We start from the raw sequence: 20214 nt of genomic DNA, 5'->3' as shown, positions 1-20214 counted from the left end.
GAGTATGTTGCTGGAACTCTGCTCTATTCCACTGTTACATCAGAGTCAGCAGTTGCCAGTCACAACACAGAAAGGTATTTGGCTGCAGTGGTGGGCTGACTGAAGGCCAAATATCAAGTTAAATGCTGGTAGGGCAGAGGCACAGTGGTTGGTCAGTTCCTAAGTTTAGAGATTGGGAGATATACCTGTTTTGGATGGGATTTTACTCCCTCTGAAGGTACAAAGTCTGGGGGTGTTGTGGATCCTTCTCTTTAATGGGAAGCCCAAGTGATGTAAGCAGCAAGGAGCACCTTAAACCTTCTTCATCTGGCAAACTGGATATGACTATTCCAGCAGCCTAGATACTGTGATCTATGCATTGGAAACCTCAAAATTAAATTCCTGTAATATAACTTCTGTGGACCTTCCCTGCACACAGGGAGCAGAACAAAGGATCATAGGCAGCAAAGCTGATAAGCGAGCTTGGCTTAAATTGTAGCAGAGCCTTTGCTCGTCACTATCCTGAGTCAAAAGACATGAAACATATATTTGCAGTGAAGGGGTTAATTAGCTAACCTGTATATATTTACCTGAATGTACTGTTAGAGACCCTTTTAAGTAGAAGCTTTTCTGTACGAAACCTCTCTGTAAGCTGTGACTAAGAGTCTGAAGATAACGATGGAAGGTCAACCTTGTGCAAGAAGGAATTGTCTAGGTCAGAGACAAGATAGGATGGCCTTGCTGAAGTACGCATGCTAGCACAGGAACCAACTCAGGGCTAAATGTCCTTTTGCCTTATATGTACAAGGAAATGTACAACAGGAAATGTTCCTTATATGTACAAGGGGTAGATTCCTGGGGTGGGGAGATTAGCAAAGAACTTTCTGAAAACTGACTAGCTTTTGTACTTGCTTGTGTGCTTGAACACAGAACACAGCATTTACCTTCTGCATGCAGAATAAACTCTTTTCTCTGAAACAATCGCCTCGAAGTGTCTTTTTGACTCCTCTGATCCCTCCCTCTGGCACAACGGGAACCCAAGGTTAACAGAAAGGTCTGCAAGAAGGCTGCAGCAGGACCCTGAAATTCATATTACGCAACCTATTCCCAGCCACTTTGGCCAGGAAACAGATACCACCAGCCAACCTTATGCTAAAATTATGAACATTTTAAGTACTGCATTGATAAAGAATCTTACTAATTAAATTAACTATCAGTAAAATTAAATGGGACAAACAATATTTGGGAATGGTCTGTTGAGAGAACTGTATCCATCAAGACAACAATTTGTGACTCTCAATTTCCCCACACCCGACTTTCCAGTAATCCCAAATATAAACGACCCATGGATGAAGTTGAACCTAGTACTTGTCAGAAATGGCTCTACCAGCTGTACAAGACTAGATACTTATTATCCCTAATAATAATAATAATGGACTTGTTGCTCTCTGGCAAAATAATAAATAAATGAATAAGTGAATAAATCTAAAAAGAAGAAAGGGGAGAGGAAATATTCCTGCAGTTTTGTTATGCATGATAGAACATCACGTCAACAACACACTGGGGAATGATAATAATACCTGTCAAAATTATTGGTTTGTGCAATTGACTTTCAGCACATGTTAGCAAGTGTCTGAAGAAGAGCTATAAAACACTTGTATTCTTCAGAATTAGAGCTAGGTAGAGGCAGGGCTCTGCGTTCTTCAGTTAGACAATTTCTCACTTATATGTTAGGATATATTTCCACAAGCTGATTTATTCTTTTTTCTTTTAAAAAAATACATACAAAGTAAAGTGAGGAGATATAGACTTGGATCTAGACTGTATGAGACCCACTGATATTAGCAGGAGTCACATTCCACTAATTTATCCAGCTTAAGCAGAGAAACAGATGAACAATATTAATATTAAATAGGACAGTGGTCCTGCCATGGAGAACATGAAAATTGTTGAGGTTCTTTGCAATTGCTTCTTTTATTTTGAGTCTTGCATTTTATTGCATTACAGCTTGAATTCTATAGAATTCTAAGTGTTCTTCACAGACTTTTCCATGGACAGCCAGAACGAAGCAAGCAGACCACTGGTGGTCCACAAACAACAATTTGAGAACTCCTGAACTAGAACACAAGGGTATTGGCACGCAAATTCCATAACAAGCCAAGTTGGAAATCAGTGCAACCATAGGATTTTCTACGATTTGATTGATGCTTTAGCAACTGCAATGCAATGTATAGAGGGTATCATTGGAACTGAGATTTGGAGGGGACATTTTGCCAATAGGATCATGATGGTGATGGTTTTGCTGCTAATACTGTTGTGTCATACTGTATGCCAGTCACATTTCATTAATTGCAGCATACTTGATGATCCCCTTCCTATTCCTCATGAATTCTACCAGGCAGGGGACCTTGTGATTGGTGGGATTGTTTCTCAAGTTTTCTTCTTGTATAATATACTTTCTTTCCTGGAACAGCCTACACAGAATATGATTGGTGAACCTATGTAAGACACCATGTCCTTTCCCCCTTTTCCTCAGTCTATTAATAAAAAGCATGATCCTAAACCATTCTGAGAATTTAGTTCTTCAGTTGATATATTCCCCTCTCCCCGCCATTATACTCTGAGGTATGTTTTCTTCACTGCAGTCTTGAACAGTTGCAGATGACAAATGAATAATACAAATGTGTTTTTATTGCTTCTGTCACTGTTGTTTTATTAAATAGCTGTAACTTACCTTGCAGTTCAGTTCCCAAGAACTACCAGCACATCCTGGCCTTAGCCTTTGCTGTAAAAGAGATAAATGAGAACCCCAACATCTTACCAAACATTTCTCTGGGAATCCACATTCTTAATAGCTACTACACTGCTAGGATGACCTATAAGGCCACTCTAAGCCTGCTTTCTAAACAGCAAAGATTTTCTCCTAACTTCAAGTGTCAGAATCAGAACAATCTGGTAGCTGTTGTTGGAGGATGCATCTCTGAAATCTCTGCCGACGTGGCCATCATTTCAGCAATCCACAAGACACCACAGGTAACCTGTTTGAATAGGGGTATCAATTTATTTTTGCAGTAGTGGTACACCATCATGATTAAAGGAAAATGTGTCTGCAGTCTTTTGGATCATGGGTGGCTGTTGGGCAGGAACACCTTTTCACTTTATGGAAACTTCTAGGGGTGAGTGTCAGGGGTGTGGGGACAGAGCAGAGGCAAAAGATTTCAGGGATCCAGAGATGTGTCTCTTACCTCTGAACATTCCATTATATTCCAGAAACACAAGAGCAAGCAGTTCTCACACCCACAGAACACACAACTATTTCCACCTCTAGCAGGCTTAGGCATCATCACGGTACAAATACACTATTTAGTCAGGCAGCTTTAACAGGGTCAGTATGGGACGTGGCCTTCATAGAGACGTTGTGTCCTGTGCAACGGCATGCTTTCTAACAGAGCGGAGACAGAGAATCATTATATGATTTGATTATGTGGGGCATTTATAAAGAAAATTCAGTATGCCTTTCCAATTTTTGACAGTTGGGGGAACGGTTGAAGTAGGTGTGAGGCCTCTATGTTAATACCCAGTGTGTTATTTAAACCTGATGTTGTAGATCAGCAGTAGGAAGCCAGTGGCTGAGTTTATCCGAGAAGCTGCCTAGCAAAAATACTCGCTTGTATTTGAGTATCTGAAATTGATTAAACGGTCCAAGCAGGCAGAAATACGGTCCAACCAGGTGTCCTATTAGAAAGACCCAGTTCTCTGACTGCATGTTCTGGATGTTGGGCAATAGGGGTAGTACAGAATTCCTTTTGGTGTACCGACCTCGCTGCACCAAGGATTTCCTGCCTGAGCTGCTTCAGGTCATGGTGGATGTTCTCCTGGAGACACCTTGTTTGGCTGTCCTAGGGGATTTTAACATCCATGCCAACACAACCTTACGAGGGGCCGCTCGGGACTTCGTGGAAAGCATGGCCTCCATGGGGCTGTCCCTGAATTAGTCTGGTCCAACTCCTAGCCGAGGACATGCCTTGGACCTGGTGTTCACCTCTATGGATGTTGGTGATCTGACACTAAGTAAAAGTGAAACAAAGATGTGCCATGGTCAGATCACCTCCTGGTGCAACTGGACTTCTCTGCAACCCTTCCCCTCTGCAGGGAGGTGGGACCGATTCGGATGGTCTGCCCCCGCCACTTAATGGATCCAAATGGTTTCCAGAGAGTGGGGGTATGCTTTATCCCATGTTGATGGCCTTTCAGCTGATTCCCTGGTGACCCGCTGGAATGTGGAGTTAACCAGGGCTATTGACTGTTTGGCTCCGAAGCGCCCTCTCCGATTGCATAGAGCCCGGCAGCCCTGTGGTTTTCCATGGATATGAGGGAAATGAAACAATTGCTGAGACAGCTACAGTGCCGGTGGCGGATAACTCATTCTGAATCTGACTGGACACGGGTTAGAGCTCAACGTCGAGCCTACCAAGTGGTGGTAGCGACGGTGAAGAAGACTTTCTTCACCGCCTCTATTGCATCTGCAGAAAACAGCAGCAGGAGACTCTTTCGGGTGGTTCACAATTTAGTGGAACCACCTTCTCCATCGGGGCCCAGTATGGGCCACATGATCTCCTGCAATGATTTTGCAAAGTTTTTTGCAGATGAAGTCGCTCACATTTGGGAAGTGGTAGACTCCACCGTGGGTGCAGGACCGGGGCGGGAGAGTGCTAGAGTCCTGTCTAGTCAAGTTGTGTGGGATCAATTCCAATCTGTTACCTCTAAGGATGTGGACAGGCTGCTGGGACGAGTGAAACCAACCACCTGTCTCCTTGATCCTTGCCCATCCTGGCTTATAAAAGCTTGCTGGGGAGGGCTGGGCGATGGGCTTTGTGGGGTGGTTAATGCTTCTCTCTGTGAGGGAGCCTTCCCAGACCCGCTGAAAGAGGCGGTTATTAAACCACTTCTTAAAAAAAAACCCATCTATATCTGTGGCCAGTATGGCCAATTATCACCCAGTCTCAAATCTTCCATTCTTGGGCAAGGTGATTGAGCGAGTGGTTGCTGAATAACTCCAGGCATGCCTGGAAGAAGTGGACCATTTGGAGCCCTTCCAATCAGGATTCAGGCCTCATCATGTGACTGAAACTGCCTTGGTCGCACTGGTCGAAGATCTCCAGCGGGCTAGGGACAAAGGTGAGAGTTTCCTAGTTCTTGTGGATCTCTCAGCGGCTTTTGATACCATCGACCATGACATCCTTCTGGACCATCTAGAGGGGTTGGGAGCTGGGGGCACTGTTATACAGTGGTTCCGCTCCTTCCTCCTGAGCTGTGTTCAGAAAGTGTTGGTGGGGGATGAGTGTTCAGACCCCTGGGCTCTCACTTGTGGGGTGCCTCGGGGTTCTGTCCTCTCCCCCATGTTCTACCTGTCTTTCAAATCAGAACTAGTGAAGGAGGTGAAGGTCCTGTGTGAGTGGAGGATGGATGGCAACTAACAGATTGAGGCTGATTCCTTACAAGACAGAAGTACTGTTTGGGGGACAGGAGGTGGGCAGTTGTGGAAGACTCCCTGGTCCAGAATGGGGTAACTGTGCCCCTGAAGGACCAGGTGTGCAGCCTGCGAGTCATTTTGAACTCACAGGTGTCCATAGAGGCACAGGTTAATTCTGTGTCCAGGGCAGCTGTCTACCATCTCCATCTGGTATGCAGGCTGAGACCCTACCTGCCCGTAGACTGTCTCGCCAGAGTGGTGCATGCTCTAGTTATGTTTCACTTGAATTACGGCAATGTGCTCTATGTGGGGCTACCTTTGAAGGTGACTCGGAAACTATAACTAATCCAGAATGCGGCAGCTAGACTGGTGACTGGGTCTTAACACAGTCTCTTGAAAAACCTACATTGGCTCCCAGTACATTTCTGAGCACAATTCAAAGTGTTGGTGCTGACCTTTAAAGCCCTGAACAGCCTCGGTCCAGTATACCTGTAGGAGCATCTCCACCCCCATCATTCTGGCCAGACATTGAGGTCCCGTGCCGAGGGCCTTCTGGCGGTTCCCTCACTGTGGGCCTTCTCGGAAGTTGCACCCGCCCTGTGGAACACCCTCCCACCAGATGTCAAAGAGAAAAACAACTACCAGACTTTTAGAAGATGTGAAGGCAGCCCTGTTTAGGGAAGCTTTTAATGTTTAATAGATTGTTGTATTTTAACATTCTGTTGTATTTAAGTACAACCAGAGGAGCTCTTAATAGAATGACAGGTCATCCCCAGTGGCTGGACTTGGCTGTGGAATCCCAACACGACTAAGTTAGGCCCATTCATTTAGCTTTACCTGTATAAAACCATAATTTCCAAGGCTCCAGAAATTTTAATTCCTCTTCCTTTTGTACTAGCAAGACCTCAGGTGACTACTGTTGCCACACTTAAATAGGAATGCACTCATTTCAGAATAGGTTAAGAGCAGGACAGTGCATATGGCCAGGGGTATGGAAAACATATCATATAAGGAAAGGTTGAAATAAATTGATATGTTCAGTCACTTGAAAATGAGTTCAAGGTGCAATATTACAACACTCTTCATAGACTTAAACAGTTGCCACATAGAAGAGGTCAAAGCTTCATTCTCTACTGCCATAAATGTAGTACTTCTTTAAGGTTCAAAATTCAGACTAAACGTACTCAATTATAAAACAAATGAAAGCCATTTGTTGCAGAAACTGTGATTCTGGTTTTCAAAAGGATATTGAACTACATGACCTACAGGACCAACTCCAAAATATTGATTTACTATTTTTTTGTAATCTGTCTGAGAAATATTCCTGGATTTTATTACAGCTCACTTATGGATCATTTTTAACAGTACAAAATGCAAAAATGCTATTCCCATTCTTGTACCAGATGGTCCCCAATGAAGCCCAGCAGCACAAAGGACTTGTCCAGTTACTTCAGCATTTCAGATGGACATGGATTGGGCTTTTTGCAGTGGATGATGACAAAGGGAACAGGTTTTTACAGACAATAGTGCCAATGCTTACCCAGAATGGCATCTGTTATGACTTCATAGTAAACATTCCAAAATGGAGTTATATGGATGAGATGCTAGACTGGTTTTTTAAGCATAAGGATGCTTATATCATTGTCTTTGAAAGAAAGGCCAATGTATTCTTTGCATATGGGGAACCTTCATCCTTTCAACTTCTAATAATGATGTTGTTTCTAGCACCCTTCGTGGACTTGCCACCTCTGGGTAAAGTGTGGATTATTACATCCCACTGGGATTTTGCATCACACTCTATTCAAAAGATTTGGGATTTACAAACCTTCCATGGTTCCATATCCATCAAGGTTCATTCAAATCAACCCTTGGGATTCCAAAATTTCCTTCAGATGCTAAGACCTTCATGGGCCCAAGGAAATGGTTTTATCCAGGACTTTTGGGAACAGGCATTCAGCTGTTCATTAGAAATGTCTAATGGGCAGCATCAGGAAAGGAAATACTGCTCTGGAGGAGAGAAGCTGGAGAGTCTTCCTGGGACCTTGTTTGAAATGAAAATGACTGGCCACAGCTACAATGTCTACAATGCTGTCTATGCAGTGGCACATGCTTTGGAAGCCATTTACAAATCCAATTCCAAAGGTAGAAAGTTGGGAGAACGACAGGAACTGTTTTTTCAGAATGTGCAACCATGGCAGGTAATTACAACTGAACATTTTTTAAAGTCTTTGTTTTCATCAAGAAACATAGGGAAATCTAAGTCTGCATGATACAACTCTTGTTTATGTGGTGGTTTTCATTTAGTTTCAGGGTTTTTTCCCTTTTGGAATTCCATTATGATAAATATTAGTGGTTCCGTGATAAAATATTGTTTTCAATTTAAAATCACCCACCCCCTTAGAGCTTATGAAAAGTAATGATCGTTTGAAATATCAAATAATCATATATAGTTTCCAATTCAAGAACAATACATGATTGCTCAATGGGTGAAGTCACCAAATACATTGTTGAAGAATTTTGAAACAGTCTTCGCTTTGTTCATACTTTATTTCTATCTAGGTCCATCATTTTCTACGGATCATGTCGTTCAACAATAGTGCTGGGGATTCCGTGTGTTTTGATGATAATGGAGAATTAGTTACAGGCTTTGATGTAACAAACTGGATTATTTCCCCGAATGGTTCGTTGTTTAGGGTCAAAGTTGGAAAACTGGACCCTCATGCACCTTTAGGAAAACAGTTAAGCATAAATGATGATCAAATTGTGTGGCATAAAGTTTTTAATCAGGTGAGAAACAGCACTATGGCATTTGATGTTTTGACTCAGAATTTTCAAAGACTTTGAAGGCATATAACTATATTCCAACTTTGATTTTCATAAAATCCCACAGGATCTTTTATTATTTCTTGAACCTTTTTGAAAACAACATTATATTCTATTTCTAATTTTGGTGGATTCCTATTATATGCTTTATCTTTCCTCTCCTCCAATAAATAAATAAATTATTTATTTCATGAATTGGTTTTGGGCTAGGGAGCTACTGTGTTTCCCTGAAAATAAGACACTGTCCTATATTTATTTTTCCTCAAGAAAACACAATATGGCTTATTTTCAGGGGATGTCTTATTTTTATTACGTCAGTATGGTACAGCAATCTTCTGTACTGTGCCTATCACTATGTCTTATTTTTGGGGCACAGCTTATATTGCTCAAATGCTTAGAAATCCTGCTACGGCTTATTTTATGGGTATGTCTTATTTTCAGAGAAACAGGGTAGGTATTATTTTTAATGGCCTTACATTTTAATAGATATTTCCATATTTAAGGGAGATTTATCCACCTATTTAAAAAGTATAGGTTTCTACGTACACTACCAAGCATACATCTCTTTGTAGAGGCAGAGAGGAATCAATATGAAAGTTCAAGGACACATGATAGAAAATAAAACAAGAGCAAGAAATAGGAGTAGGGTGAAAAACAATACAAAGTCCTCTCCACACTTAAATCTTAACTAAACAAAACAGACAGATGTGAACCCTTCCTGCTCTAACATGGGAGCTCTCTTTCCTTCCTTCCTTCCTTCCTTCCTTCCTTCCTGGCTCAAACCTTCCATTCTGGGACAAGGTGATTGAGCAGGTGGTTTCTGAACAATTCCAGGCATTCCTGGAGGATGTGGACCATTTGGATGCCTTCCAATCGGGATTCAGGCCTCATCATTGGACTGAAATGGCCTTGGTCGCGCTGCTCAATGGTCTCCAGTGGGCTAGGGACAAAGGTGAAAGCTGTTTCCTAGTTTTGATGGATCTCTCAGCGGCCTTTGATACCATTGACCATAACATCCTTCTGGACCGTCTAGAGGGGTTGGGAGCTGGGGGCACTGTTATACAGTTGTTCTGCTCCTTCCTCCTGGGCTGTGTCCAGGAAGTGGTGTTGGGGGATGAGTATTATGGGGGACAAGTGGGGGACAAGTGGGCTCTGACTTGTGGGGTGCCTCAGTGTTCCGTCCTCTCCCCCATGCTTTTTAACATCTATATGAAGCTGCTGGGCAAAGTCATCAGGGCAGTTCGGCTGGGTGTACATCAGTATGTGGATAATACCCAGCTACATCTCTCTTTCAAACCGGAACCAGTGAAGGCGGTGAATGTACTGTGTGATTGTCTGGAGGTGGTTGGAGGATGGATGACAGCTAACAGATTGAGGCTGAATCCTAACAAGACAGAAAAATTGATTTTAGGGAGGACTCCCTGGTCCTGAATGGGGTGACTATGACTCTGAAGGACCAGGTGCACAGCCTGGGAGTCATTTTGGACTCTCAGCTGTCCATGGAGGTGCAGGTCAATTCTGTGTCCAGGGCAACTGTCTACCAGCTCCATCTGGTATGCAGGCTGAGACACTACCTGCCTGTGGACTGTCTAGCCAGAGTGGTGCATGCTATAATTATCTCCCGCTTGGACTACTGCAACACACTGTACGTGGGGCTACCTTTGAAGGTGAAATGGAAACTGCAACTAATCCAGAATGTGGCAGCTAGACTGGTGAAGGGGAGTGGCTGCTGAGACCACATAACACCAGTCATGAAAGACCTGCACTAGCTCCCAGTATGTTTCCAAGCACAATTCAAAGTGTTGGTGCTGTCTTTTAAAGCCCTAAACTTGGCCCAGGATACCTGAAGGAGCGTCTCCACCCCCATTGTTCAGCCTGGGCAGTGATGTCCAGCACCAAAGGCCTTCTGGTGGTTCCCTCACTGTGAAAAGCAATGTTACAGGGAACCGGGCAGAAGGCCTTCTTGGTAGTGGCACCCGCCCTGTGGAACACCCTCCCATCAGATTTCAAGGAAATAAACAACTATCTGACTTTTAGAAGACATCTGAAGGCAGCCCTGTTTAGGGAAGTTTTTAATGTTTGTTGTTTAATTGTATTATTTTTTTTTGGAAGCCGCCCAGAGTGGCTGGGGAAACCCAGTCAGATGGGTGGGGTATAAATAAGAAATAATAATAATAATTAATAATAATAATTATCCCAACCTGCTTTTTTGTGTGATCTCTTATGCTCTCATTACTAATCTCTCTTTAATGTTTCTGTACAGGTACTTCCCCTTTCTGTGTGCAATGACTACTGCTATCCTGGCTACAGCAGGAAAAAGAAGGAAGGAGAAAAATTTTGCTGCTATGATTGTGCTTCATGTCCAGAAGGAACGGTCTCTCAGTATAAAGGTGGGAGGAGTAGCGGGCACAACAATCTTATTTTCATTTCCATAACACAACATAAAGTGTAACCCCTTGAATGCATATGTAGGTAGTTTGCAATGAATTTTTTTTAAACAAAAAGGGGGGGAAAAATAACAATTAATTTTTAAGGGTTTCAAAGAGTGTGAGACGGAGTGAATTTGTGTCCAGACTATCTCTCAGTCTAAGCAAGCTAACAGGGTTAGTGTGAAGATCCCTTGCTGGGTAGTTCCACAGTCACCACAGTCATTTCTCCAGTCCCAATAGGGTGTCCAAAAGAACATTTTCCCAGTGGACTATCTGGCATTTCAACAATATACTCTGATTTTAATATTGTTTAATTTAATTGATTTTTATAATCTTATTTCAAAAAAGAGCAGGTTATTAACTATTTAAATAAATACATAACATAGGACATTTCTGCTTTTGGAATATCCAATATTGAATGTGAGAACTCATTGTGGAACATTTGTTCCATGGCAGCATTGAAAAGCCTGCACTTGTTGAATCCCAGCCTTGAAGTTTATTTTCTCCACTTTGATAATACCGCTTATAGGATACCGCTTATAGGATTAATATGTCAAACAGAATAAATTGACAGCATGGCAGAGCAACTTAACTTTTAACTGTAGCATGAAACAACATGTAACGTTGTGAAGATGGTTTTTACCCTCTGTCCATATGAGGGAAAATAAATTTATAAAGCAATTAAATAAATTGAATGCAAACTTTTCTGTTTATGTATTTATGTGACTTTTTCCAGGATGATGACCCCCCAAAAGTTAAGATGATGATGGTGGTGGTGGTGGTGGTGGTGGTGGTGGTGGTGGTATACATATACCCAGTCTGCCCAGGCACTATGGATGGCACCCAACAGAATATTAAAACAAAATAAAATATCAAACCTTAAAAACAGGGCTGCCTTCAGAACCAATGCTTTAGCTGTATATTGATCAATATCTGAAATATTTAAACAGCTCTTCCTTTATTCCAGATATGGATGCCTGTGTCAAATGTCCAGAAGATGAGTATCCCAACCATGGCCAAACCCAATGCATTCCCAAGGTCCCAAGCTACCTGTCTTACGAAGAAGATTTAGGACTCGTCTTAGTTATCTTGACTATTTCTTTCTCTCTGATCACAACATTCGTACTTGGGACTTTTATAAGGCACAATAACACTCCCATAGTCAAAGCCAACAATCGGACTCTCACCTACATCCTCCTCCTCTCCCTCCAGCTTTGTTTCCTCTGCTCCTTTCTCTTCATTGGACAGCCTGGAAAGGTGACCTGCCTTCTCCGACAAATCACTTTTAGCATCATCTTTTCTGTGGCCCTTTCCAGTGTTTTGGCAAAAACCATTACTGTGCTTCTGGCATTCATGGCAACCATACCGGGATCCAGGATGAGGAAATGGATAGGGAAAAGGCTGGCAAATTCTATTGTCTTTTTCTTCTCCTTTATTCAGGTTTCCCTTGGTACTCTTTGGTTAAGTACATCCCCTCCATTCCCAGATACGGATATGCACTCACTGCATGGGGAAATCATACTTGAATGTAATGAGGGTTCAGTTGCCATGTTTTATGGTGTGTTAATCTATATGGGTTTGCTGGCCATTGTCAGCTTCATCTTGGCTTTCCTTGCCAGGAAGTTACCGGACAGTTTCAATGAGGCCAGATTTATCACTTTCAGCTTGCTGGTGTTTTGTAGTGTTTGGTTGTCCTTTGTTCCCACCTATCTGAGCACCAAAGGAAAATACATGGTAGCTGTGGAGATCTTTTCCATCTTGTCCTCTGGTGCTGGGTTACTGGGTTGTATCTTTACCCCTAAATGCTACATTATTATATTCAGACCTGAGCTGAACACCAGGGAACAACTAATTGGCAGAAAAAAGTAAAAGTACATGAGTGCGTCTGTTTTTTGTTTGTTTGTTTGTGTATGTAGTTCATCAGAAATTCTGGTGGTAGGGCTGTCATAGGAATTCAGTCATGGGTATTTGCTTAAGCAAACGTCTGTCCTTAAATTCTTGTATGCAGAGTTTGGCCAGAAACATTTCATTTCAATTTGGTTCTCACTTTAGTTTGAGGGTCCCAAGCATTTAAATTGCTTAGAATAAATTTCTTTGTGTGTGTGTTTGGATATATATATATATATATATATATATATATATATATATATATATAAAATATGTGCCCGTGCATATGATCTGTGGCTTAAAAAACTTTTAAGTGACTTAGAAGTACAAAACCAATTATAAAATATAGCCACATGTAATTGAATTGCAAGGTAAATCAATTTCATCTGAACACCAATGATTGAAATATACCATAACAATCAATATATTTAAAATAGCGTTTTATACTAAAGGAACTGGGAGAAGCCAAATATAGTAACTTCCAAAGATTCCTGAGTCATGTGTTTTCTTCCTTCTACATTTTCTTAGCATAGCATAATCAACTTCATATTTCTGGAAAGATTTCCCTTGCCTGTATTGGGAAAGACCATGCTCCGAAAGGCATTAAAAAAAAGACTGCTAAAGAGCTGTGGGAAATCCTGATCCTATATGGTATTTGTGTGTGTGTTAATTTCAGCTTTTAACATTCAGCGAAATCATCCTGAAACACTTCGATTCACATCATTATGCAGTGAAGGCTTATTTAATTTGCTCAGTAAAGTCCCCTTTAGAGTGCCCAGAGCACAACCCCGTTTTTCTTTTAGGGAAAGAAGGGCATGGAAAGGCTTTTTTGAGTAGGGTTCTGAGGATTTTCTGATGAGAATTGTTTGAAGTAATTCTGAAAGGAAAGAGACCCTAAAGACTGTAAGGGATTTGGAAATAATGAGCCAGAGCAGGACTGTATATCAGTTGGAATGGTTCACCTTGGTTCCTTCCCTCTCCTCCCTGCCATGTGAAGGGGAAGAGTAGCCATAGAGGGTTCAGGGTGTTGATGCAGAAGAGGAACACACAAACAGCAAGCCTGGCAACCTGGAAGTGGTGCAGTGGATTATGAGAACCAATACCATTATTTGTTGGGAGATTTTAAAAAGTAGCTGGGAGATACAATGATACTTAGGGATGAGGAATGCTGTGCAGGCAAGAGAGGAAGAGACCAGGCAGGAGAAGGCATGAGAGGATCTGAAGTAGATATTGACCAAACAAAAAGAGGGATAAAGGTGGGGGCACAGAGCGGATGAGTAATGGAAATTATGCTGAGGAGGGAAGAGATGAAAGTTGCAGTGAAGTAACTGCAAGAGCACTTAAGGAGAGAGTTAGGCCTGGCTAGAAGGCTAACTACCTTCTAACTACCACACAATTGCACTCATTTCACACGCTAGCAAGGTTATGCTTAAAATTCTACAAGGCAGGCTTAAGCAGTATGTGGACCGAGAACTCCCAGAAGTGCAAGCTGGATTTCAAAGGGGCAGAGGAATCAGAGACCAAATTGCAAACATGCGCTGGATTATGGAGAAAGCTAGAGAGTTCCAGAAAAACATCTACTTCTGCTTCATTGACTACGCAAAAGCATTTGACTGTGTCGACCACAGCAAACTATGGCAAGTTCTTAAAGAAATGGGAGTGCCTGATCACCTCATTTGTCTCCTGAGAAATCTCTATGTGGGACAAGAAGCTACAGATAGAACTGGATATGGAATAACTGATTGGTTCAAAATTGGGAAAGGAGTACGACAAGGCTGTATATTGTCTCCCTGCTTATTTAACTTATATGCAGAATTCATCATGCGAAAGGCTGGGCTGGATGAATCCCAAACCGGAATTAAGATTGCCGGAAAAAATATCAACAGCCTCAGATATGCTGATGATACAACCTTGATGGCAGAAAGTGAGGAGGAATTGAAGAACCTTTTAATGAGGGTGAAAGAGGAAAGCGCAAAATATGGTCTGAAGCTCAATATCAAAAAAACTAAGATCATGGCCACTGGTCCCATCACCTCCTGGCAAATAGAAGGGGAAGAAATGGAGGCAGTGAGAGATTTCACTTTCTTGGGTTCCATGATCACTGCAGATGGTGACAGCAGTCATGAAATTAGAAGACGCCTGCTTCTGGGGAGAAAAGCAATGACAAACCTAGACAGCAGCTTAAAAAGCAAAGACATCACCTTGCCGACAAAGGTCCGTATAGTTAAAGCTATGGTTTTCCCAGTAGTAATGTACGGAAGTGAGAGCTGGACCATCAAGAAGGCTGATCGCCGTAGAATTGATGCTTTTGAATTATGGTGCTGAAGGAGACTCTTGAGAGTCCCATGGACTGCAAGAAGATCAAACCTATCCATTCTCAAGGAAATCGGCCCTGAGTGCTCACTAGAAGGACAGATCCTGAAGTTGAGGCTCCAGTACTTTGGCCACCTCATGAGAAGAGGAGACTCCCTGGAAAAGACCCTGATGTTGGGAAAGATGGAGGGCACAAGGAGAAGGGGACGATAGAGGATGAGATGGTTAGACAGTGTTCTTGAAGCTACTAACATGAGTTTGGCCAAACTGCGGGAGGCAGTGAAGGATAGGCGTGCCTGGCGTGCTCTGGTCCATGGGGTCACTAAGAGTCGGACACGACTGAACGACTGAACAACAACAAGAAGGCTAAACAAGGAAACTCACAGATCTGGGGTTGTACCATCTCCCAGTGGTGAAGCAAGTGAACAACAATAAACAGTGTACTGTGGTCACTACAGTGTTGACTATATGCTGGAGCACAGAGTTATAGTCGCTGTACTCTTAAATGTGTAGCTGGGGCCGGGGGGGGGGGGGTCAGTGGGATGTTTTACAATTCTCCAGTGCAAGTTTTGTAAGCTTCGGCCAATCTGGGAATACTAAGAAAGGTGGGGAGGGAGGAGGTAAATGGGGAAAGGAGCCATCAGTATTCTGCCTGAACAGCAGTTGCCAGTCACAACACAGAAAGGTATCTGGCTGCAGTGGTGGGTTGACTGAAGGCCAAATATAAGAAGTTAAATGCTGGTAGGACAGAGGCACAGCAATTGGTCAGTTCCCAAGTTTAGAGATTGGGAGATTTACCTGTAATGGAGGGGTTTGTTCCCTTTGAAGGAACAGGTACAAAGTATTGGGGTGTTGTGGATCCTTCTCGTTAATGGGAAGCCCAAGTGATGTAAGCAGCAAGGAGCACCTTAAACCTTCTTCATCTGGCAAACTGGATATGACTATTCCAGCAGCTTAGACTATGCATTTGCAACCTCAAAATTAAATTCCTATAATATATCTTCTGTGGACCTTCCCTGCCCACAGGGAGCAGAACAAAGGATCATAGGCAGCAAAGCTGATAAGCGAGCTTGGGTTAAAATGTAGCAGAGCCTTTGATCGTCACTAGCCTGAGTCAAAAGACATGAAACATATATTTGCAGGTTCCTTAAATTCATATTACGGAACCTACTCCCAGATACATACAGTACACAACATTTAGAGTATCAGCCTTTTTGGCCAGGAAACACCCCCCCCCCCCAATCCTGGCTTATGTTAAAATCATGAAATTTTTAAAGTACTGCATTGATAAAGAATCTTACTAAGTAAATTAACTATCAGTAAAAATATGTGGGGCAAACAATATTGGGGAATGATCTGTTGATAGAAATGTATCCATCAACACGATAAGTTATGACACTCACTTTCCCCAGACTGGGATTTCAATTTATACCAAATATGAATGACCCATCAATGAACTTGACTCTAAAACTGGACAGATCTGGATCTACATAAAACTAGCTACTTTTTATCCCATAAGAGAAGGAAAGTATCTAACTTAGAGAAAAAGAAGCCGGGGGGAGGGGGAGCTACTACCAATTTTGTTATTCATTATACAACGTTGGAAGTCGACAACACATTGGGGAAATGATAATCATAACTGTCAGAATTGCTGGTTTATGCAGTTGGCGTTCAGCACATTCTAGCAAGATCAAAAACAAGTGTCTGAAGAAGAACTATAAAACACTTGTATTCATCAGAATTAGATCTAGGAAGATGCAGGGCTCTGTCATTCTTCAGCTAGATAATCTCTCATTTATATGTTAGGATATATTTCCATGAGCTGATTATTCTTCTTTAAAACAAAAACAAAACAAAAAATCATTTAAATTAAACTGAGGAGGTGAAGACCTGGATCTATACTGCATGAGTCCCACTTATATTAACGGGAGTCACATTCCACTAACTTATTCTTGATCCACCTCAAAGAGAAAAACAGATGAACAATATTAACTAGAACAGTAGTCTTCCCCCCAGCATGGACCATCCAGATTAAATTTTATAGAATCCAAATTATAATTGTTTTTATAGACATGCTGTGGACAGCTTGATACTTCGTATCAACACCACTGGTGGTCCACAAACAACAATTTGAGAACCCCTGAACTAGAAAACAAGGGTACTGGCACCCACATTCCATAACAGACCAACTTGTAAATCTGCGCAGCCATAGTATTATCCACCCTTCAATTGAGGCTGTAGCAACTGAGACTTTCAAAACTGCCATTTGGATGGGTGGTTTTGCCAACAGGACTATGATGGTGATGGTGCTGCTGCTTCTCCTGTTGTGTAATACTGTATGCAAGTCACATTTTATTAATTGCAGCATTCGTGACGATCTGCTCTCTATTCCTCATGAATTTTACCAGCCAGGGGACCTTGTGATCGGTGGGATTGTTTCTCAAGTCTTCTACCTCTATGATTTACTTTCTCTCTTGGAGCAGCCTACGCATATTGTGACTCATGAACCTATGTAAGAAACCATCTCCCTGCTCCCCTCCCTTCACTTTTTGGTAGTGTGTTCAGACCATCATTACCAGGAACTCATATTAAAGAAGATTGCATTTATTTATTGTGGGTGTTAAAAAAACAATATGTTGGCCATGCTTGAAGTTGTTAATAAATATTTTACCTTCCTGATAACATTGCTAAGCACAAGGCATTAATAAGCTTTCTCTCCCAAGTGCCAGTGAAATGAATCTGGTGCTTTTCTCTTTTCCTCTGCAGAATTACCTCAGCAAGGTATATTCTGTTATGTATTATTTGGCCACACTAATTCTTATTTTTCAAGACTTTTTGCTTCCTCATCCTTCACCCCCATTTCTACCCCACACATGAGTTATTAATCATATTGTGCTTTCATTTCACATTATTATGTTTTAGTAATAGATATTGTTTCATTGGTCCTATTGATTTCAGGCTGTAATTTATCCAGCCTACTCCCAGATTACATAGGTAAAATTCAGTTTCAATGGCCCGGGGCCGACAAAGTATTCCTCTGTCTAAGGAGATAGCTTTATTGCAGCTCTTTGAAATACATTTAAATGTGCACAGATAGGGGTTATGGGGTTTTAAAGGGTTTTTTGAATTGGCCCTGAGTAACTGTGGTATGGTTTTCACATGTATATGGAATATTGTAAAACTTGTGATTCTACACTCTACTTGTAATCTTCTCTTTTCATCGACTAATCATAGATGCTCTTCAGTAGCATTGATATATCCAGGTAATAAATGAACAAATATTAATTACTAGATATGACATCATCTTATAGTGTATTTCACTATAATAAAATCTTTTGATTGAAATATGTTGTTCCTTACGTGCTAATGAGCATTTTATACATATAAAATAGTTGTTGAATTATATATATATATATATATATATATATATATATATATATATATATATATATATATATAGTATGAAATCCTTTATGTACCTGTATATGGCAAAATATGTTAAGGGAGATAATAAATTTGATTACTAAGGAATTGGTTACCTATTGTGAGTGTCCTCAAATTTGGTGGTGGATGTTTAATATTTACTTTCTTCTTTTATACTCTTCATTTTATTTTGACTTTATTTTCTTCTAAGGATAGCAGCTTCACTATAGTCTTGAACAGATGCAGATGACAAATGAAGAACACAAATGTGTTTTATTGCTTCTGTCACTGTTGTTTTATTAAATAGCTGTAACTTTCTTAGCAGTTCAGTGCCCAAGAACTACCAGCACATCCTGGCCTTAGCCTTTGCTGTAAAGGAGATAAATGAGAACCCCAACATCTTACCAAACATTTCTCTAGGATTCCACATTCTTAATAGCTACACTGCTAGCATGACCTATAAGGCCACTCTAAGCCTGTTTTCTAAACAAAAAAGATTTTCTCCAAACTTCAAGTGTCAAAATCAGAAGAATCTGGTAGCTGTGGTGGGAGGATGCATCTCTGAAATCTCTGCCAACGTGGCCATCATTTCAGCAATCCACAAGACACCACAGGTAATCTGTGTGCATAGCGGTATGGATTAGAGGGGAAAGTGGGCTTCCGGATTGGTCGCTACTGGTGCCGAGTCGTAAACCGATAGAGTGGTGATCTCAAGTCGGTTTAGCCATAGTGGAAGGGGAAAGGGTATCGAAGGCAACGAGAACCCTAAGCTTAAGAAGGAAATTTTCTAAGCTCTGAAGATAGCGGCGCAAAAAAGAGGGCTGTGAGATACCTCAGAAGACATAATGTGTTGGGAAAAGAGCCCAGGCGCTTTATAAAAACGACCCCACTATGGGATGCCTCAAGACAAGCCACAGAAAAGCGACCGATAACTCTACATAGCAAGATAACCTAGAGCGGAGCTAACTACGTACTCGAATAGTTTTATTTATTCTTACCGGAGCTTTAGCTATTAATTTTAAATTGTTGAAGGTATCGGAAACATTTGGTGGACAAAAGGAGCTTGCTGATAATCTCGGAGAACTAGCGGCTGCTATAAAGCGATACAGAAAACTGATAAAAATACTTACGGCTCCAAGGAAAGCTTCAAGAAAAGAACGGACCCCCCCCCTTCTCTTGTATTGCACCTGGTCTGGAAGTACCCACAAAAAGGGGAAAGGACGAGGTGAGAAACGCTTCGAGAGTAGAGAGGACGGAGTGGATTCAAAGTCGGTGAGGCTACAAAATACTGTGTGGAGCAGATATAAAGAACTCACTCAGTGGAAATAAAGAAGCCAAGCCCGGTCTGGAGGTACCTGCGTCTGCATTTGCAGGGAAAGGACAGGGCAAAGAGCGCTGGAGAGTCTTGAAAGGAGCGTCCGGGGACTGAGTGAGTAAAGGGGAAAAGGAAGGGGGGTCCCAACTTAATAAAAGAAGAGTTTAGCATAAGAAATTACTATAAGAACAGAGAAAATACGTGGAGGTGGTGAAGGTCTGTTAGAAAAAGGAGCCAGAAGGGTGGAGGAAGGACAATGGCGTCGGTGGGTTGCTGAATCACGGCAGAGTGGAAGGGCAGAGGAACAAGAAGCAGGAAACGAAAGGCAAGGAAAAGATTAAAAGGGAATTAAGAGGGGAGGACTAAAAGGACTAAAAGCATCTAGCGACACCCAGTGGAATACTTGTGAAAAGCAAGAACTGAGATTTTGCCTTAAACATAAAGGACCTAGTGGAATATTTGTGAAAAGCAAGAACTGAGTCTTTGCCTTAAACATAAAGCACCTAGGTAATACCCAGTGGAATATTTCTGAAAAGCAAGAACCAGTGGAATATTTCTGAAAAGCAAGAACT

The 20214-nt window shown here is 41.7% G+C and overlaps 1 protein-coding gene across 1 annotated transcript; it reads left to right on the top strand.

The window, feature by feature from the left end:
- Positions 1-2850: 2850 nt before the first annotated feature.
- LOC117057848 (vomeronasal type-2 receptor 26-like) lies at positions 2851-12573 on the top strand. Its single transcript, XM_033168690.1, has 4 exons — positions 2851-3012; positions 6856-7650; positions 10539-10665; positions 11672-12573. Exons 1-4 carry the CDS (start codon positions 2851-2853, stop codon positions 12571-12573), a joined length of 1986 nt encoding a protein of 661 aa, XP_033024581.1.
- Positions 12574-20214: the final 7641 nt, after the last annotated feature.

This window comes from Lacerta agilis, chromosome 14, assembly GCF_009819535.1.
Source record: "Lacerta agilis isolate rLacAgi1 chromosome 14, rLacAgi1.pri, whole genome shotgun sequence".
NCBI lineage: Eukaryota > Metazoa > Chordata > Lepidosauria > Squamata > Lacertidae > Lacerta > Lacerta agilis.
This window is presented reverse-complemented; position numbering and strand designations above follow the sequence as displayed.

What these genes read in the sequence shown, in the direction of transcription:
- LOC117057848 (XM_033168690.1), top strand. Translation starts at nt 2,851, where the DNA reads ATGACCTATAAGGCCACTCTAAGCCTGCTTTCTAAACAGCAAAGATTT. An exon ending in CAATCCACAAGACACCACAG is followed by an intron (nt 3,013 to 6,855) that starts GTAACCTGTTTG and finishes TTCTTGTACCAG; the next exon opens with ATGGTCCCCAATGAAGCCCA. An exon ending in AGAATGTGCAACCATGGCAG is followed by an intron (nt 7,651 to 10,538) that starts GTAATTACAACT and finishes GTTTCTGTACAG; the next exon opens with GTACTTCCCCTTTCTGTGTG.